The 18,910-nt window shown below is 43.5% G+C and overlaps 1 protein-coding gene across 4 annotated transcripts in view; it reads right to left on the reverse strand.

The window, feature by feature from the left end:
* Positions 1–411: 411 nt before the first annotated feature.
* The window catches only part of LOC106562225 (A disintegrin and metalloproteinase with thrombospondin motifs 6), a 96,113-nt gene continuing 77,614 nt past the window's right edge, over positions 412–18,910 (reverse strand). For 3 of the 4 annotated variants that reach the window (XM_014126965.2, XM_014127028.2, XM_014126954.2), the window contains 6 exons: positions 12,961–13,099; positions 10,711–10,849; positions 7,745–7,949; positions 7,382–7,558; positions 4,873–5,029; positions 412–3,444 (listed from right to left, as the gene is read on the reverse strand). In XM_014126965.2, coding sequence (XP_013982440.1) covers positions 3,335–3,444; positions 4,873–5,029; positions 7,382–7,558; positions 7,745–7,949; positions 10,711–10,849; positions 12,961–13,099 — 927 coding nt within the window. In that variant the 3' untranslated portion in view covers positions 412–3,334. The remainder of the gene's footprint in view (positions 3,445–4,872; positions 5,030–7,381; positions 7,559–7,744; positions 7,950–10,710; positions 10,850–12,960; positions 13,100–18,910) is intronic. The other variant, XM_014127024.2, reaches the window with a different exon arrangement.

Genomic DNA, 18,910 nt, shown 5'->3' on the forward strand with positions numbered 1-18,910 from the left:
GCTCTGCATGCTGTAGCCTATACTGCAGTGAATAGATGCTCTTGTTAGTCGCTATTAACCGGGGCTTCGGTATTCTGGTGTCCTGCCATCAGGTGTTACAGCCTCAGGTTCCCAGTACTTTGTGAATGGACTGACCAGTATCAAATTGCATATGGTGGCCAAAGCTTTTAACAGCCGGAGATGAAATAGCATACTGCTTGAATCAGGGGTGTTACTACTGGGCCAGAACAAAAAAAAATGTCAAACTCAGTCCACTAAGCACCTTCAGAATGAAAATCTGTCCACACGATCTTTTCGAACCTCGGAAGAGTCGTGGAACGTCCTTAGAAGATCTCAGATCTTGAAACCCACACACACAAGCGGTTTGTTCACACACTTCAGGGAAAAACAGAAGCCGTCTAACGCAGAGGCTCTTCAGAAGCTGCTCTTTTTTTATTGTCGTAATGTATCTACGTTAAATCAGTTCGGTGAAGGGGCCTTATTTCACTGCATTTATTTTCCACAAGACTAACGTTATGTTCGCATGCAGTGAAGTAAATGTATGACAAGTGACACATGGCAATAAATTAGCATTTCATTTACAATGTAAAAAAAATTATTAGTAACAGTGTACCAACATTAATACTGAATATAAAATATACGCAACTAATCAAATAATGCTTCTTCTTTTTCATGTCTCTCTTGCCCTTGAAGGTACGTGGTAAAGCAATGTGACATTCATAACGTCCAAGTTCACAGCTATGAGTACCAGTTGGATTGAGCATCTTCTAGAGTGCCTCTGTCAGTCAGTCTGTCTCTCTGTCTGTCTGTAGGCTCCGTGTCCCAATGCCAATAAACTGTTACTTCAAGCCTCAGGATTTGACATAGAAACAGCTCTGGAAGAAGCCCCAGCATCTTGAGTTCAATACGGGTCAAACGCTTTAGTTTTCACCGTCCACTAATGTCCAAATGTCCTGGTTCAACGTTTCATCACCAAAGATCAGGGTCATAACGTCCTTAGTGACACCGGAGGTGGCTACCAAAAAGTAGCAGCAGCAAAACAAAAGTAGCGTAGTCGTTGTATGATTGTAGCAGTCCCCACGCGGTCCATTTATGACTCCTAAATAGTCTTTCCCATTGGTATGGGGGTTCCGTTAAGTCCTACTGGTTTATCCTCCGCAGCATGGCTCCATATGGGTCTGAGGCTGTCTGAAACCGTGGGTCAGTTCCACACACAGGTCGTGGTCCCTTTTCACAAACCCCCGAACCAACGCCAGCAGCAATGTCACTTGGGTAAGGTTTATATTGGAAGAATGTTTGACACCACTAGGAATAATACAGGATACAACTGGCTGGAATTCCATGTATAGGGGTCAGGGGTGAGGGGTGAGGGGTGGCGGTGTTGTGTTTGGGTGTGCGAGGTTACTACACGATACTACACCATCAATGAAAGTTCCCAGTGTGAGGTAAGAAGAGATCATTTGAAACAAACAACAACAGTGCCAGCATTAACAAACATAGACACTATCTTAGTGTTCATATTGCTCAGAACAGATCCAGCCTATAGTCACTGTATAATAGTGGGGAGTGAATGCACCCGTTTCTATAGCACCACGGGCCAGGTAGAGGCCAGGGAGAAGAGCCAGGGAGAAGAGCCAGGGAGAAGAGCCAGGGAGAAGAGCCTGGGAGGAGGGCAGGGTGAAGCCAGGAAAGGCCTCCCACTTGAAGAGGAAGAGGAAACGAGGAGGCGGCAACGGAAACAAACAGTATTCCACCGGAATAAAAAAAAAAAAAAAAAAAGCACCATTGAGTTGCATAATATTCTGTTATTTGCTTTTTGTTCTCTCTTCGAAGAATGGAGGTGGGGAACAGAGTGGGGGGTTGGGGGGTGACAGTATCTGGAGGTAGTCTGTCTGTGGCAGACCGGATCTGCGTGGTCTGGCAACACGTCGTGGTCTGCTGGGAGGGACGTGTGTGTGCGAGTGTGTGTGTGTGCGCGAGTACTGGCCCTTCACTTAACTCCAGTCACAGTGCTGAAGAGGCTGTCCGTTCTTCCCACGCTGATGAGACCCCGGCACTACACACACACTGTTATAGAGCTGATACAGAGGTCCTCCGGGCTTACGAATAGAACCTCTCTCCAATGCATTTTGATGAGGCTATTTGGAGGTGGAGTATAACCACTAAATGATAATAACGACATGATAATAACGACATGATAATAACGATAATGGGAACAACAATAAAGGTCCTTCAAAGCCAGTTCAGTACTTCATTGACAAACGGTGCAGTTTTGCAATATTAGGGACTTTTCACAACTCCATTATTTTGCATCAGCAATGGGCCTCCTTCTTAAAGGTTCTGGCACAACGTGAGTGTTGTTTAAGACGAAGGCATCCCTCCTTCTGAAAGCAGAAAAAGAAAAGACAAAATAGAACAAAAGAAGGATCTGACCGTAGCACCCCGTCGTTGTGTTCAGCTCCTCTGATAACATGGAAGTAGCAACAACTCCAGACATCTAGCACCTCGTTTTCTGGTTCCGGCACAGAACATTATAGAAACATGCACTCTGTCATCTCATCGCCCTCCAGGACTCCACTGACAACACGTGGCATAGTCACAGACAGGTTTAATACAACAACGCTTGAAGGACGCTACGGGCGATGACGTCTTGAACAGGAGTTCATGACAGTACTGGTGGGTTTGGTGACGTGGAAGCGCTTCGGTGTAAATTGGGGGATATTCGCGCACGCCAGTGCACTGGAGCAAAAGTCTGTCCGTCTGTCCGTACAGCACCATTACGACCCCCCACCTCCATTTTGTAAGCTACCCTCCTTCCTCCTCTCCCCCTCTCCTCCCTTCCAGTGGCTACTCCCTACATCCCTGCGGCGCTTCCGCTCTATGTGTGATGTGTCCAGCACTTTGGATTCAAACAACAACAACAACAACAACGAACAACAATCAGACGACAATAAAATAATCAAAATAATATTCATTATTATTATTATAATAAAAATAAGATCAGTAACAATAATCCTCTAAGGTTCCCACTTCACAGAAGTGACAGCAATAAAGGTCTGTGTCAGCTTGTCCGCTGAGCAGTGGTTAGGTTTCCACGGTGATGATGGGGTTGGGGGGGGGGTTTGAGGGGGTAGCAGGTGTAACAAACGGGTAAATCCCTCTCTTCTTCTCTCGTCCCAGTGTCTCCTAATCCACGTTCCTCCTCCTCTTCTACTGGTCTTGCGTTTCTTTCACTCTTCCCGTTGTCTGTCTCTCTCTTTCCCCTCCAGCTCCTTCTATTCCTCACTTTCTCTCTCTCTCGTTCTCTCTCTCTCTCTCTCTCTCTCTCAGTGGGTCAGCGTCCATGGCACGTCTTGCAGCACATCTGTCTGAAGTACGCACGGCCACAGAACTTGAACTTCAGCACCAGTGGGCAGTATGCCACTTTGTTTACGTCTTTGCATTCTGGAGAGAAAAATACAAAAGTTAGATAGAAGATAAAGGAAAGAAGAAGACCAAGAGGAGAGGAATGACAATGTCTATGAGCCACGTGTGTGTGTGTGTGTGTGTGTGTGTGTGTGTCTGTGTCTGTGTGTGTATGTGTGTGTCTGTCTACGTGTCTGTGTGTGTGTGTCTGTGTCTGTGTGTGTGTGTGTGCGTGTCTGTGTGTGTCTGTGTGTGTGTCTGTGTGTGTGTGTGCGCGTGTCTGTGTGTCTGTGTATGTGTGTGTCTGTGTGTCTGTGTGTGTCTGAGTGTATGTGTGTGTCTGTGTGTATGTGTGTGTCTGTGTGTATGTGTGTGTCTGTGTGTATGTGTGTGTCTGTGTGTATGTGTGTGTCTGCGTGTCTGGTTGTGTCTGTGTGTATGTGTGTGTCTGTGTGTGTCTGTGTGTCTGTGTGTGCGTCCATGTTGTAATATTGCTGTTCGATTCAAATGAATTAAATGCATTCCAGACCAGTGTTTCTAACGTCCTGCAGGTGTACCGGCACCGGTCCCAGAGATAATTAGCTGACACCTATTTAGTCAGGTCTTAGCTGTTAGATTTAATATGAGCGGTCCTCCGAGCCTGTCCCTGGAACAAATAAGGTCGAGAAACACTGTGGACTATTCCAAGTTTCTCTTGTCTCTTACAACAACCGGCCCTAATAAATCTCCCCTCCGTGTTGCTGGGTAGTGGTATGTCCCAGCTGATGGATGGCCTGCTGTAAGGCTCCCGCCTTTCTCTCCCTCCCTCTCTATGTGTGCTATATGATTAAGTAAGGAGGACAAACCATACCAAAGGAACATCTAGAACTATCTCACTTCACATGAGCACCTTTCTGTTAATCACGTTGAAAAGGACTATTATTCGGCCTTTCTAAGCTCTTACTCTTACCGGTATGTGCAGGATCAGCTCCTTTCTCTTCCTTCTTACATCGTATGTATCAATCCAGGTCGGTCTCATTGAGGTAAAACGGATTTTGTAAAAGAGACCTGGTTCATATGCTCCATCACAGATGAATAATCATAAGCAACCATTACTGTCTGTCTTGAGTGTGGGCTTGTAGTAGTAGTCCGAGTCTCTCTGTCTGTCTGTACGGGACAATGAGCCTGAAGCTAACCCCATTAGCCGTTAGCGTCTCCACACCCCTTGCCCTGCTCAGCGTTTCCATTCATCCCCATCGGGGTGTTGCCTGGGCCTGTCCCTAGGCATCCTAACACACATCCATCATAGCAGGCAGAGGATAGAGGGTCCAGGCTGCTCTGACCCGCAGCCAGGTCAACCTCAATGGGGAGATGAATGTGGTGTGTTCCGTGAGAGTTGTGTCACCCCACCGTGTTTATGTCATACGGCTTGGTTGGTGGGTGAGGGCTCTGTGTGTATGTGTGAGTGTGTGTGTGTTCTGTACTCACCGTCACCGTTGGCGATGGGCATGGCGTCACACTTGCTCTCACACTGCTGCATGGCAGTGGGTCTGAGGCCCTCGGTACACTCACTGGAGGGCTGGCCCGTGTAGGAGAGACACTGCACAGTCCGCATCTGCTGGCCCAGCCCACACTGCGCTGAGCACTGTGGTGAAACACACACATACATTATTAATCACATACTGCAGTCAAAATACACAGAGTTATTAACCCTCAACACAGCCACACTGTTAAAACTCACACCCATATGTTATAACCTATAGTAATTGAGTCATATACACAGTCATGCAGCTTTACTGCTGTTTGGCGGTGTAATGTTGATGGCGTTTAATGAAAATGGGGAGCCAGGTAGCCTAGCGGTTAGAGCATTGGGCCAGTAACCAAAAGGTTACCTCTATGGGCCAAGCTTAGCTTAGCCTAGTCTGAGTGTGCAGATTCTCACTGCCCCCTGTGGTGCCTTCTCGGCAGACACTCAGCGAGTCTGACTAATCGCTACGGACACAGTAGCTCATCCTATTAAGTCACCGTTAAGAGCAAGGTGAGAGAGAGAGAGAGAGAGACAGAGAGAGAGTTGAAAAGCCAAGGTAAGTAGAATGGGCTTCCTGAACTGTTTTAGTGACTGAGTCTGAACACACAGAAACATACAGCACATGCACATGCATAGAAATAGAATGAACATGCATAGAAATTGAATGAACGTGCATAGAAATAGAATGAACATGCATAGAAATAGAATGAACATGAAGAGAAATAGAATGAACGTGCAGAGAAATAGAATGAACGTGCATAGAAATCGAATGAACGCGCAAAGAAATAGAATGAACATGAAAATAAATAGAATGAACATGAAAATAAATAGAATGAACATGAAAATAAATAGAATTAACATGCAAAGAAATTGAATGAACATTCTACATGCACAGACGATTATGGGAGGAATGTGACACAGTAGTAATTATTTAATGGGCATCAGTCAGACTGCAGTCAGCTGGTTTACATTAGAACAGAGTGATGGTAACGACCAGCTATAGACACAAGAGACATGCAGTTAGTTGCATCAGCTGGAAACATCTAGTTAACTACTCTACATCAGCCAGGGTTATCAGGCCATCATAACAGTTCTCCTGTCAATGTTATTATCTGTACCGTAGTAGTGCTCTGGGGCGGCAGGCAGCCTAGTGGTTAGAGCGTTGGGCCAGTAACCGAAAGGCTGCTGGATCGAATCCCCATGCTGAGAAGGTAAAAATCTGCCGTTCTACCCCTGAACAAGGCAGTTAACCCACTGTTCCCTTGGCGCCAAAGATGTGCAAGTCGATTAAGGCAGCTCTCCGCACCTCTCTGATTCAGAGGGGTTGGGTTAAATGCGGAAGACACGTTTCAGTTGAATGCATTCAGTTGTACAACTGACTAGGTATCCCCCTTTCCCTTCTCTAAGTTGTCTGTAACGAGAGAATTTCTCTGGTCAGGTTCTGTAGTAGAAGGCTTCTAGATATACCTGGATGTTATTTAGGGGCCTAACCAGGTTGTGGTGGGATTGCAGTGGTGGACTTTGTTGTGGTATTAAAGGAACTTCGGGGGGGTTAGAGGTTAGAGGTCACGGGCTCTGGTCCCAGGTTCTCATAACAACAACACCCGGTGCTCCCACTTCAATCAGCCCATCAAACAACAGGGTTGTTGGGTCTAATATATACCAGTAACACCACAGCTTTAAGTTTGTTTGGACCAAGGACTTTCTCACGCACTGGCCAAGGAGAGATATATATACCTCTCTCTCCCTCTCTTTCTTTCTCTCTCCCATTGGCCCATTCCTCTCTCCCTCCTCTCATTCCCGCTCCCTCCCCCTCTATAATTACGCCTTTCACCCTCTCCACTCCTGTTGTCTCTCACCCCTGTCTCTCCTCTCCCTGAGCCATAGAAAGGGCAGCTTGTTGTGAAGGTCGTGCTTCACTCCCCGATTTCGCTGCCGGAGGCCAAAAGGTCACTGGTTCAAATCCCACTTAAGACCCTCCATTGACGTGGGCCATCTGTCAGGGCCGGCCTGGGCCCTAATAAAGGCAGTCTAATTGGGAGGAGATGACATGCAGGCTGGGATGTGAGGATCCACAGAGCCTGATCTGAAGGGAGGGTAAGCCTGGTGGCCCGGTGGGCACAGGGGCCAGACACGTGTTGATGGGATGGTTGAGATCTGACTGGGGCCGCAGCACACAATCACACACACACATACACACAGGCACGCATGCAAAACACAGGCAGACAGACAGGTTGGACAGGCACATGTGATCAGCTCTCTAGGGACCCCAGTTTATGATTAAACCATCAATTCTGTTGGCTGTTCACCAAAACAGGGGATTTGGTGTCTGTTCATATTAGAATAGCTTAGTTTACCTGCCTTTGGTACAAACATGTTGACATCCTCATCTCAAGACATATTGAAGCAGTGAAAAGTGAATGAAAAGTGAAAGGAAGCAATGATTTCTGAAGGGGGAACCAATCTTACCTGTCCCCATTCCCCTGGGATCCATCTAGGTGGCGGACAGCGTCCCAGACTACAGCGGATCCTGACGGGGGGCTTATTGTGGGAGGGACAGTGGGCGGGCGGGAAGGTCTTGGTCAGGTCGTTGCTCTTACACAGCACAATGCGGTGCTTGAACCCAGGGCCACATTTGGGTGTACACTGGGAGCAGAAGGAAGAACAGAAAAGCTCAATAAAACGATTCACCTTTGACTTTTTTCTAGATGAAACATTTCTAGTTCCCTATTACAACTACTGCGGTCACGCAAAGCAATCCCAGTGGACAAAACTGGTTAAAATGACCAGTTTTTCCCGCTGGGATGTAAAAAGAGGCGGTCCTTCTCCTACCTCTGACCAATCCAGAGTGACCCACCGAGGGGGGCAGGACTGGTTGTTGCAGGCCTCTCGTTCTATTGGTCGGTGCGTCAGACAGTGGCTGTCCTCCAGGGTCTCCTCCTCAGCAGGACCCATCTTCCTGATGCACAGAACCGTCCGAGTCCGCATCCCGCCATCACACGTCTTCCCACAGTCCGACCAGTCCCCGATAAACCACCTATAATAACACGATCACCAACATTACAACAACGGCTTAACCATAACTGGATTAGAACAACAATGGAACTGTCACTTTAAGAGGACAGTCCCATCGGAACCATATGGATTAGATCAGTTTTCATATGGCCCCCAGTATTATGCAGTATCAGAAATTGGATAATATGCTTCAATTGTATACTCTGGAGGAAATATTTTCCTGTGCGCTGCCAAGACTAATTCCCTTTAAGGGCAACACATTTTTCTAACTACACAACATGTTGTCAGTACACAGCCAACACAGACATCCAGCGACTGGGAGACGTTACATTCCTGATCCATCTTACGTCATTCCACAGGAATGTACAGAGAATTAACATTGTCTCCCAACATCTGGGTCGCCTTCCATCCCCCCACGCCCATGCCATGCTGGGTATTCTAAAACAATCATGTTCACACGCTCATGTTGATCCAGTACTCTCCCTGACTGTGGACACTATGTTTGCGTTCCTGATTGAAAAACTGTAGCAGTTCACTTAGATACTGCAACGGGCAACAAGGGCTGTCTGAGAAGAGAAGAAAGGAATCCACTAACAAGCTGAATACTCACAGATAGTGTTTGTTCCTATGTCAACCTGGCCCTTTAATGGAGTGAGCTGATGAGTTCAAAGATAGCTTTCTTGGACATTGAGTGAAGCCAGGAACGGGCTCCATATCAGTTCATTACAGATGCCCATCTAACCATAACGACTTATTCATCTACACCCAAATATACACACACACATCACTGTTGGCAGATGGCTTCAGCCCATAGGCCAAAAGTATTTAATCCTTTTTTTCCCAATTGAACATCTGAGACATGATTGAACTCTGTCTGACCGTTCCCTCAGGCCTTGCAGAGAGGCTAAGCGTTTTTGGCCACAACACACACACACACACACACACGGACACACACTCTCAAGGATGCTTGCGTGCACTCACCACTCACTCACTCACTCACTCACTCACTCACACAGAGACGGACACACACACTCGTGCGTATATTATCCGTCAACGGTTCATAGCGTAAACTAGCCAATACAATTAAACGCAGGTGGTCATTTTCAGCATTTTCATTCTTGGGCATAAAACAAGCTTCGAAAAGAGTTAACATATGAAGTTATAAATCACTGCTGTTTTATTTGAGCATTTTCTTCAAAACACATTTTACAGCTAAGGGACTCCTTGTAGGCAAATGAATATAGCAAGTCATTATCGTTTGTTTACGAAATAGTCTTAACCAGAGCTTATGATAGACCTAAATGCTTGTGTCGTCTTCTGAACCCACTCCACCCACTATCGACTATTAGTTGGTCTCTGGTTGTGTCATTGAAAGGTTGTATGTAATAAGTGATCCAACACCAGGGTTGGTATTTCCTGTGAGCCAAGTTAGCATACAGTACACCCATCCAGCATAGTTTAGCAGGATACCTTTCTTTTCCAAGATGGACATTAGGTTAATAGAGTCTGAGGGTCTTACCTGGGGAGCAGGTACTGTACGTGACCACTGTATTGTATTGTATTGCAATGCATTGTATTTTATTGCATTGTATTGTATTGCATTGTGTTGTATGGTATTGTATTACATTGTATGGTATTGTATTGTATTGCATTGTATTGTATTGTATTGTATTACATTGTATGGTATTGTATTGCATTGTATTGTATTGTATTGTATTGTATTGTATTGTATGGCATTGTATTGCAAGGCATTGTATTACATGGTATTGTATGTGATGCTGGTTGAGAGTGACTGGTAGTCTTACATTCTACCATACTACTCTGGGGGGGCAGATACCGTACATGACCACTGTATAGTACTGAATTGGACCGTATTGTCCTGTATAGTACTGAATTGGACCGTATTGTCCTGTATAGTACTGAATTGAACCGTATTGTCCTGTATAGTACTGAATTGGACCGTATTGTCCTGTATAGTACTGAATTGAACCGTATTGTCCTGTATAGTACTGAATTGAACCGTATTGTCCTGTATAGTACTGAATTGGACCGTATTGTCCTGTATAGTACTGAATTGGACCGTATTGTCCTGTATAGTACTGAATTGGACCGTATTGTCCTGTATAGTACTGAATTGGACCGTATTGTCCTGTATAGTACTGAATTGGACCGTATTGTCCTGTATAGTACTGAATTGGACCGTATTGTCCTGTATAGTACTGAATTGGACCGTATTGTCCTGTATAGTACTGAATTGGACCGTATTGTCCTGTATAGTACTGAATTGAACCGTATTGTCCTGTATAGTACTGAATTGGACCGTATTGTCCTGTATAGTACTGAATTGGACCGTATTGTCCTGTATAGTACTGAATTGGACCGTATTGTCCTGTATAGTACTGAATTGGACCGTATTGTCCTGTATAGTACTGAATTGGACCGTATTGTCCTGTATAGTACTGAATTGGACCGTATTGTCCTGTATAGTACTGAATTGGACCGTATTGTCCTGTATAGTACTGAATTGAACCGTATTGTCCTGTATAGTACTGAATTGGACCGTATTGTCCTGTATAGTACTGAATTGGACCGTATTGTCCTGTATAGTACTGAATTGGACCGTATTGTCCTGTATAGTACTGAATTGAACCGTATTGTCCTGTATAGTACTGAATTGGACCGTATTGTCCTGTATAGTACTGAATTGGACCGTATTGTCCTGTATAGTACTGAATTGAACCGTATTGTCCTGTATAACACTGTATTGTAGATGAAAGTCTTACTGTACGTACTCCGGGGGACACGGTTCAGTGTTGCAGGACCTCTGGTTCTCCGGAGGTTTGTTGTCTGGGTCACAGTAGCTGTTCTGCACCACCGAGTTATCATCCAGACGCTTACACAGCACTTCCTGCTTCTGAGAACCTAACAGAGAAGGGGGAACACACACACATACAACACACAGTTATTGTCCAGCCTCTTCCTGTATGATGCATCACTTCCTGGGAACCCTGACTTGAGAAGGGGAGCAAAAACACACACGACACCCTGATTCACTTTTGATTCCTGAGGGCTACCGTATCGCTGTCACCTAACTCTCTCTGTGTGTGTGTGTGTGTGTGTGTGTGTGTGTGTGTGTGTGTGTGTGTGTGTGTGTGTGTGTGTGTGTGTGTGTGTGTGTGTGTGTGTGTGTGTGTGTGTGTGTGTGTGTGTGTGTGTGTGTGCGTGTGTGCGCATGTGTATGGGGTCTCATGGGACATATCCTAGGACCTACACCATACTAATCTTGCCCACCAACTGGCTCTTGCTCTGTCAACTCATGTGGTTTCCAAGCGCCTCAGAACGGGACATGACTGGAAGTCTGTGGCAGGAGCAGACGAAACAACCGCTGATTTGAATTGGCTGATCTCTCCGTCCATCATCACTACCTAGCAGAACCCTTAGAACCTCCCCTTTTGGATTTTGAAGTGCGAGCAGCACACTGACCAAGGAGGTGAGTTGGGGAAATCGGTGGTCCCGGTGATAGACCATTTTATTTTGATTGTCCCATCTAATACAGCTGTAGCAGGCTCTCTTCCGCCTCGATTTGAACCGACGCACCCTTTCAAGTCCTCACTTTGTTGCACAGTGTTTCCAGGCTGTATATGCAATATCAATTGAGCCTGGGGACGAGGTGAACGCCATGCTGGTCTGACTGGTGCAAGGAGATATGCACGTGTGTGTAAGGTGACAGAGAGAGAGTGTGTGAGTGGGTGCCTGCCTGCTTTCCTTTGTATAGTGGCATTTGTATAGTGGTATACACACCCATAGTACAGCTGATATATGGATTGGTGTTAAAGTATCACGCTTGCAGAGGGTAGTGAAGTTGCCTTGGATGCCAGAAGATGTTTTTAAAAGGTTGTATTAGCACTGAGATGCATTAAATGAAATGTTACGATTAGCAGCATCAGCTAAATCCAACGGCCATATGATTTAAGGCCAACATCCAAAACGTAAGGATCTGCTGTGTTGATTTTGATATGTTGTAAAGTAATGCTTGGTAGAAGTCCCAAAAGCCAAAAGGTCATATACATATTACAATGCTAAGGTATAAACATCTATGTGATACTATATCTGTAACTCTTTGCATAGATCTCCTTTCTCAACAACTCTATTTTGGGGTCTTTTTCAGTTCTGTGTATGTGTTTTTTGTTTCGAATGTTGCAGGCATTTAGTGGCCGCGCTCGACAGCTGGAGAGGAACCGTATTTAGTTCTTCATAAAAGCCCATTGCTTTTGGGGGTAAAATTAGTTGGTTTAGTCATTCTTGAGGCAGTGGTCGACATTTCGCTGTGGTTTCAGAGTTAGGAGGTTTCAGTATGCAGTAGGACAAGGGTTTTGGAGCGGCAGACCGTAGTATCTCTGGCAAACCAGATTGTATGCTAGCTAGCCCTGGTTAACCCGAAGATATGCAAAGCAGCTCATTCATAGAAATTACACCATATTCATGTGCCTGGTTTAAATATGGAAAACACATATTAAGTTTTTCTTAAAAGCTGAAATTACATTTAGAAAGCAATAAAGTTATGATCCTACAAAACCCATGTGAAATTATCATACTGGGTTACCCCACAGTATTCTCCAGTATTTCCTTAAGTATTGGTTGGTCCGGACTGGAAAGACACACACAAGACACAATGTATCTCATGTTGGAGAAAGCTACTGTTATTGAAAAGAAAACAATAAAAATGTCGACAGTGTGTAACCATATTCCATTACCAGATAGCTAGAACAGCACTTTTAAAAAGCCATAGATCTCTGACACCTAAACTCATGCTCCCCACAGTCTCCATATTTACAGTATTGTGTTCCGTAGGGCACAATGTTGAACACAGCCATAACGTTTTGCAACAGAAGGCAAAAATGTGCTTCTTTATTGGACAGGGAGCATTGGATAACTTCAAGTACCCAGTTTCAAAATGTTTTCTCTTGTTTGGTGCCTAATGAACAGGACCAGGTCAGAGTCATATATGGGCATGTGGTTGGTGCAGTGCATACCTCCAGCGCAGGTGGTGGAGCAGTCGGACCAGACCAGATGGTGCCAGGAGAAGCCCACCTCATTGTCCCCACTTCCTGTCCTCTGGATGGGAACGTTGAACTTATAACGGATCCCCATGTTCTGTTCCTGGAGAAGAACCTGGAAGTGAGAGGAAGACATTGTTTGATTATACGCATTTGCAGCGTTGGCTTCAGTTCCATATTAATTCATTGTAAGTGCAGGTCCTGAATTGAAATAAACTGAAATTAAACAGCTGGAATGGAATTGACCCAAACCTTTATCTTATTTTGCTTTATGTTTTTTTCGTGCTTTTTTTGTGTTTTTGTTAAATGTCTGCTCAGCCCACTTGCCCACACCGCTCTATATATGTAATGTATACAATAACTATGTATTAATACTATGATCCTCCCATTCTATGGAATGCCCACTGCCCTCATATGTCATGTCAGCTAATATGTTTTACTAGACGGAACGGATAAGGTTAACTTTGATTCTATACAAGTATAGAAAATTCCAACTTATCACATGGAATGTGCAAGGTCTACATGACGGGGAGGGAAAAGCATATGGTTCTCAAACACTTAAAGAGAATGTCAGCAGACGTGGTTACATTTAAAAATAGGAGAAATGGAACATTTAAAGAGGAGCTGGGTTGGAGAGGCATATGCTGCCACCAACTGTAGTAACAGCAGAGGTGTAGGCATCCTGATAAATAAGAATACACCATTCCCCTTATATCCCAGCACATGGACCAAGAAGGCTATTTTCTAATGTTTAATTGTACCTTACATGGTGAAAAATACACATTGATTTCAATGTACAGTGCTTTCGGGAAAGTATTCAGACCCCTTGACTTCTTCCACATTTTGTTACGTTACAGCCTTATTCTGAAATGGATTAAATGTTTTTTTCCCCCCCTCATCAATCTACACACAATACCCCATAATGACAAAGAGAAAACTCGTTTTTAGAAATTTTACCAAATGTATAAAAAATAAACAACTGAAATATCACATTTATATAAGTATTCAGACCCTTTACTCAGTACTTTGTTGAAGCATCTTTGGCAGCGATTACAGCCTCGAGTCTACTTGGGTATGACGCTACAAGCTTGGCACACCTATATTTGGGGAGTTTCTCCTATTCTTCTCTGCAGATCCTCTCAAGCTCTGTCAGGTTGGATGGGGAGCGTTGCTGCAGTTATTTTCAGGTCTCTCCAGAGATGTTCGATCGGGTTCAAGTCCGGGCTTTGGCTGGGCTACTCAAAGGCATTCAGAGACTTGTCCCGAAGCCACTCCTGCGTTGTCTTGGCTGTGTGCTTAGGGTTGTTGTCCTGTTGGAAGGTGAACCTTCACCCCAGTCTGAGGTCCTGAGTGCTCTGTTGCAGGTTTTCATCAAGGATCTTTCTGTACTTTGCTCCGTTCATCTTTGCCTCGATCCTGACTAGTCTCCCAGTACCTGCTGCTGAAAAACATCCCCACAGCATGATGCTGCCACCAACATGCTTCACCGTAGGGATGGTGCCAGGTTTCCTCCAGATGTGACGCTTGGCATTCAGGCCAAATAGTTCAATCTTGGTTTCATCAGACCAGAAAATCTTGTTTCTCATGGTCTGAGAGTCTTTAGGTGCCTTTTGGCAAACTCCAAGCAGGAGTGGCTTCCGTCTGGCCACTCTACCATAAAGGCCTGATTTGTGGAGTGCTGCAGAGATGGTTGTCCTTCAGGAAGGTTCTCCCATCTCCACAGAGGAACTCAAGAGTTCTGTCAGAGTGACCATCAGGTTCTTGGTCATTTCCCTAACCAAGGCCCTTCTTCCCTGATTGCTCAGTTTGGCTGGGAGGCCAGCTCTAGAAAGAGTATTGGTGGTTCCAAAGTTCTTCCATTTAAGAATGATGGAGGCCACTGTGTTCTTTGGGGACCTTCAATGCTGCAGAAATGTTTTGGTACCCTTCCCCATATCTGTGCCTCGACACAATCCTGTCTCGGAGCTCTACGGACAATTCCTTCGACCTCATGGGTTGGTTTTTGCTCTCACATGCACTATCAACTGTGGGACCTTTTTATAGAGACAGGTGTGTGCCTTTCCAAATCATGTCCAATCAATTGAATTTACCACAGGTGGACTCCAATCAAGTCGTAAAAACATCTCAAGGATGATCAATGGAAACATGATGCACCTGTGATCAATTTAGAATCTCATAGCAAAGGGTCTGGATACTTATGTAAATAAGGTATTTCAGTTTTTATTATTCATAAATTAGCAAAAATGTCTAAAAACCTGTTTTTGCTTTGTCATTATGGGGTATTGTGCTTAGATTGATGAGAAAAAAAGTTTAATCTAATCATTTTTAGAATAAGGCTGTAACGTTACAAAATGTGGAAAAAGGGAAGGGGTCTGAATAGTTTCCAAATGCACTGTATATCCCACCAGGGGAAAGTCTGGTGTTTTTAGCTATATTAGCAGGTGACCTAAATTATACATTCGATAAGATTGACAGATGTGGTAATAAAAAAGGCACATTTAGGCTGGAAAATGATTTACAGGACACCTAGAGAGTATTATTCCTAACTACAAAATACTATTTCTTTCTTTCTCAAAGTAAGAAATGCTATTCAAGAATTGATTGCTATTTACTGGATTTAAAAATGAACGATATAGTGATATCAGATCATTCTCCAGTATCATGAAATACACTTAGCAACAGAAATTGGAGAATGAACAGAGCGCATCTTCTGCACCTGAAATTTATTAAAAACCTTTACCATTACAAATGTTGACCTACAGTGCCTTCAGAAAGTATTCACACCCCTTGACAGCCCATTTTGTTGGGTTACAAGGTAGGATTAAAATGGATTTAATTGTAATTTTTGTCAACGATCTACACAAAATACTGTGTAACTTTTAACATTTGTAAAAAAATATATGAAAAATAAAACACTAATATATCTTGATTACATAAGTATCTAACCCCCTGAGTCAATACATGTTAGAATAACCTTTGGCAGCAATTAAAGCTGTGAGTCTTTCTGAGTAAATATTTAAGAATTTTGCACACCTAGACTGTACAATATTTGCACATTATACATTTTTTTATACTTCAAGCTCTATCAAGTTTGTTGTTGATCATTGCTAGACAGACGATTTGAAGTGTTGCCATAGATATTCAAGACGATTTAAGTCAAAAATGTAACTAGGCCACTCAGGAACATTCAATGTCATTTTGGTAAGCAACTCCAGTGTAGATTTGGCCTTGTGTTTTAGGTTATTGTCCTGCTGAAAGTTGAATTTGTCTCCCAGTGTCTGTTGGAAAGCAGACTGAACCAGGTTTTCCTCTAGGATTTTGACTGTGCTTAGCTCGTTTCAATTTCTTTTATCCTAAAAAAATTCCCTAGTTCTTGTCGATGACAAGCATACCCATAACATGATGCAGCCACCACCATGCTCAGCGATGTGTTGTGTTGGATTTGCCCCAAACATAATGCTTTGTATTCAGGGCTTTCTTTGTCATATTTTTGTAGTGTTCCTTTAGTGCAACTTTTTGCAAACAGGATGCATGTTTTGGCTTCCTTCTGTTCAAGCTTCCTTCTTTTCACTGTCATTTAGGTTAGTATTGTGGAGAAACTACAATGTTGTTGAACCATCCTCAGTTTTCTCCTATCACAGCCATTGAACTTTGTAACTGTTTTAAAGTCACCATTGGCCTCATGGTGAAATCCCTGAGTGGTTTCCTTCCTCTCCGGCAACTGAGTTAGGAAGGATCCCTGTATCTTTGTAGTGACTGGGTGTATTGATACACCATCAAAACTGTAATTAATAAATTCAACATGCTCAAAGGGATATTCAAGTCAAGGGGTGTGAACACTTTCTGAAGCCACTGTAGAGGACAGACAAAAACCAATCCCTGAAATAATTTGGGATGCATTTCAGGTGTACATTAGGGGGATGATAATCTTATACTTGGCAAAAATGATATCTGATTTAGAGCTAATGTAGGCTAATGCGATTAGCATGAGGTTGTAAGTAACAAGAACATTTCCCAGGACATAGACATATCTGATATTCTTGTTGTTCAATTCTTGTTAATATAACTGCACTGTCTAAATTACAGTAGCTATTACAGTGAAATAATACCATGCTATTGTTTGAGGAGAGTGCACAGTTTTGAACAGGAAAAGTTATTAATAAACAAATTAGGGACATTTGGGCAGTCTTGATACAACATTTTGAACATAAATGCAATGGTTCGTTGGATCAGTCTAAAACGTTGCATATACACTGCTGTCATCTAATGGTCAAAATCTAAATTGCAGCTGGGCTGGAATAATACATTATTGCCTTTCTCTTGCATTTCAAAGATGATGGTATTATCTTTTACCAGATCTACTGTGTTAAATTCTCCTACATTCTTTTCACATTTCCACAAACTTCAAAGTGTTTCCTAAAAGTGTATCCCTTCCTAAAAACCCAACCTTATAGAACAATCCTTGGATAGCTTTTCAGAATTCACCAATAAATTGGTCCACATGGAAAACTAAAGGCACAGAATCTGTAAATGACTTGGTAACAGGAAATAAATGTATTTCCATGACAGAATTAAAAAGTAATTTTGGACTGACCAATATAGATAGTTTCGAATACATGCAATTTAAAAATTACATATCACAAAATGTATATTTCAATCTTTTGGACCTTAGAGCAACCTTGAGCAAATCTGATTTGAGTCGGAAAAGAATGTTCATATGATCGGGAAACTATACAAAACCTTGAAGAGAGCATACCCAACTGACAATCTCTTAGAAAAAAAATATAAACTTTAAAATAACTGATGTTGGCACAAGATGGAGGAAAGATTGGAGAGAACTAAATAATGTACGTTTAGAATGTATCACGCAAGAGACAAAATGCACATTCTACAGCACAACGGCAGAGTCATGTTTTAAGTGTAAAACTACAATGAGCAAAAATATAAACGCAACATGTAAAGTGTACCCATGTTTCATGAGCTGAAATTACACAGGTGCACCTTGTGCTGGGGACAATAAAAGTCCACTCTAAAATGTGCCGTTTTTTCACACAACACAATGGCACAGATGTCTCAAGTTTTGAGGGAGTGTGCAATTTGCATGCTGACTGCAGGAATGTCCAACAGAGCTGTTGCCAGAGAATTTAATGTTAATTTCTCTACCATAAGCTGCCTGGAACATCATTTTATAGAATTTGGCAGTATGTACAACCGCAGTCCACGTGCATGGCGTCATGTGGGCGAGCGCTTCGCTGATGTCACTGTAGTGAACAGAGTGCCCCATGGTGGCGGTGGGGTTATGGTATGGACAGGCATAAGCTACAGACAACGAACACAACTGCATTTTATCCATGGCAAATTGAATGCACAGAGATACCGTGACGAGATCCTGAGGCCTATTGTTGTGCCATTCCTCCGCCGCCATCACCTCATGTTTCAGCATGATAATGCACTGCCCCATGTCGCAAGGATCTGTACACAATTCCTGGAAGCTAAAAATTTCCCAGTTCTTCCATGGCCTGCATACTCACCAGACACGTACGACAGTGTGTTCCAGTTCCCGCCAATATCCAGAAACTTCACACAGCCATTGAAGAGGAGTGGGACATCATTCCACAGTCCACAATCAACAGTCTGATCAACTCTATATGATGGAAATGTGTTGCTCTGCATGAGGCAAATGGGGGTCACACCAGATACTGACTGGTTTTCTGATCCACGCCCCTACCTTTTTTTTTTAAGGTATCTGTGACCAACATATGCATATCTGTATTCCCAGTCATGTGAAATCCATAGATTACGGCCTAATGTTGCGTCTATATTTTTGCTCAGCATAATAATGACTCAATAATCCATGCTTTTTGGGAATGCTATAAACTGGCTGTCAGAAGTATTACAATGTAAACATACTTTTAATGCGTCTGTC

The sequence above is a fragment of the Salmo salar genome, chromosome ssa01, assembly GCF_905237065.1.
Source record: "Salmo salar chromosome ssa01, Ssal_v3.1, whole genome shotgun sequence".
Lineage (NCBI taxonomy): Eukaryota > Metazoa > Chordata > Actinopteri > Salmoniformes > Salmonidae > Salmo > Salmo salar.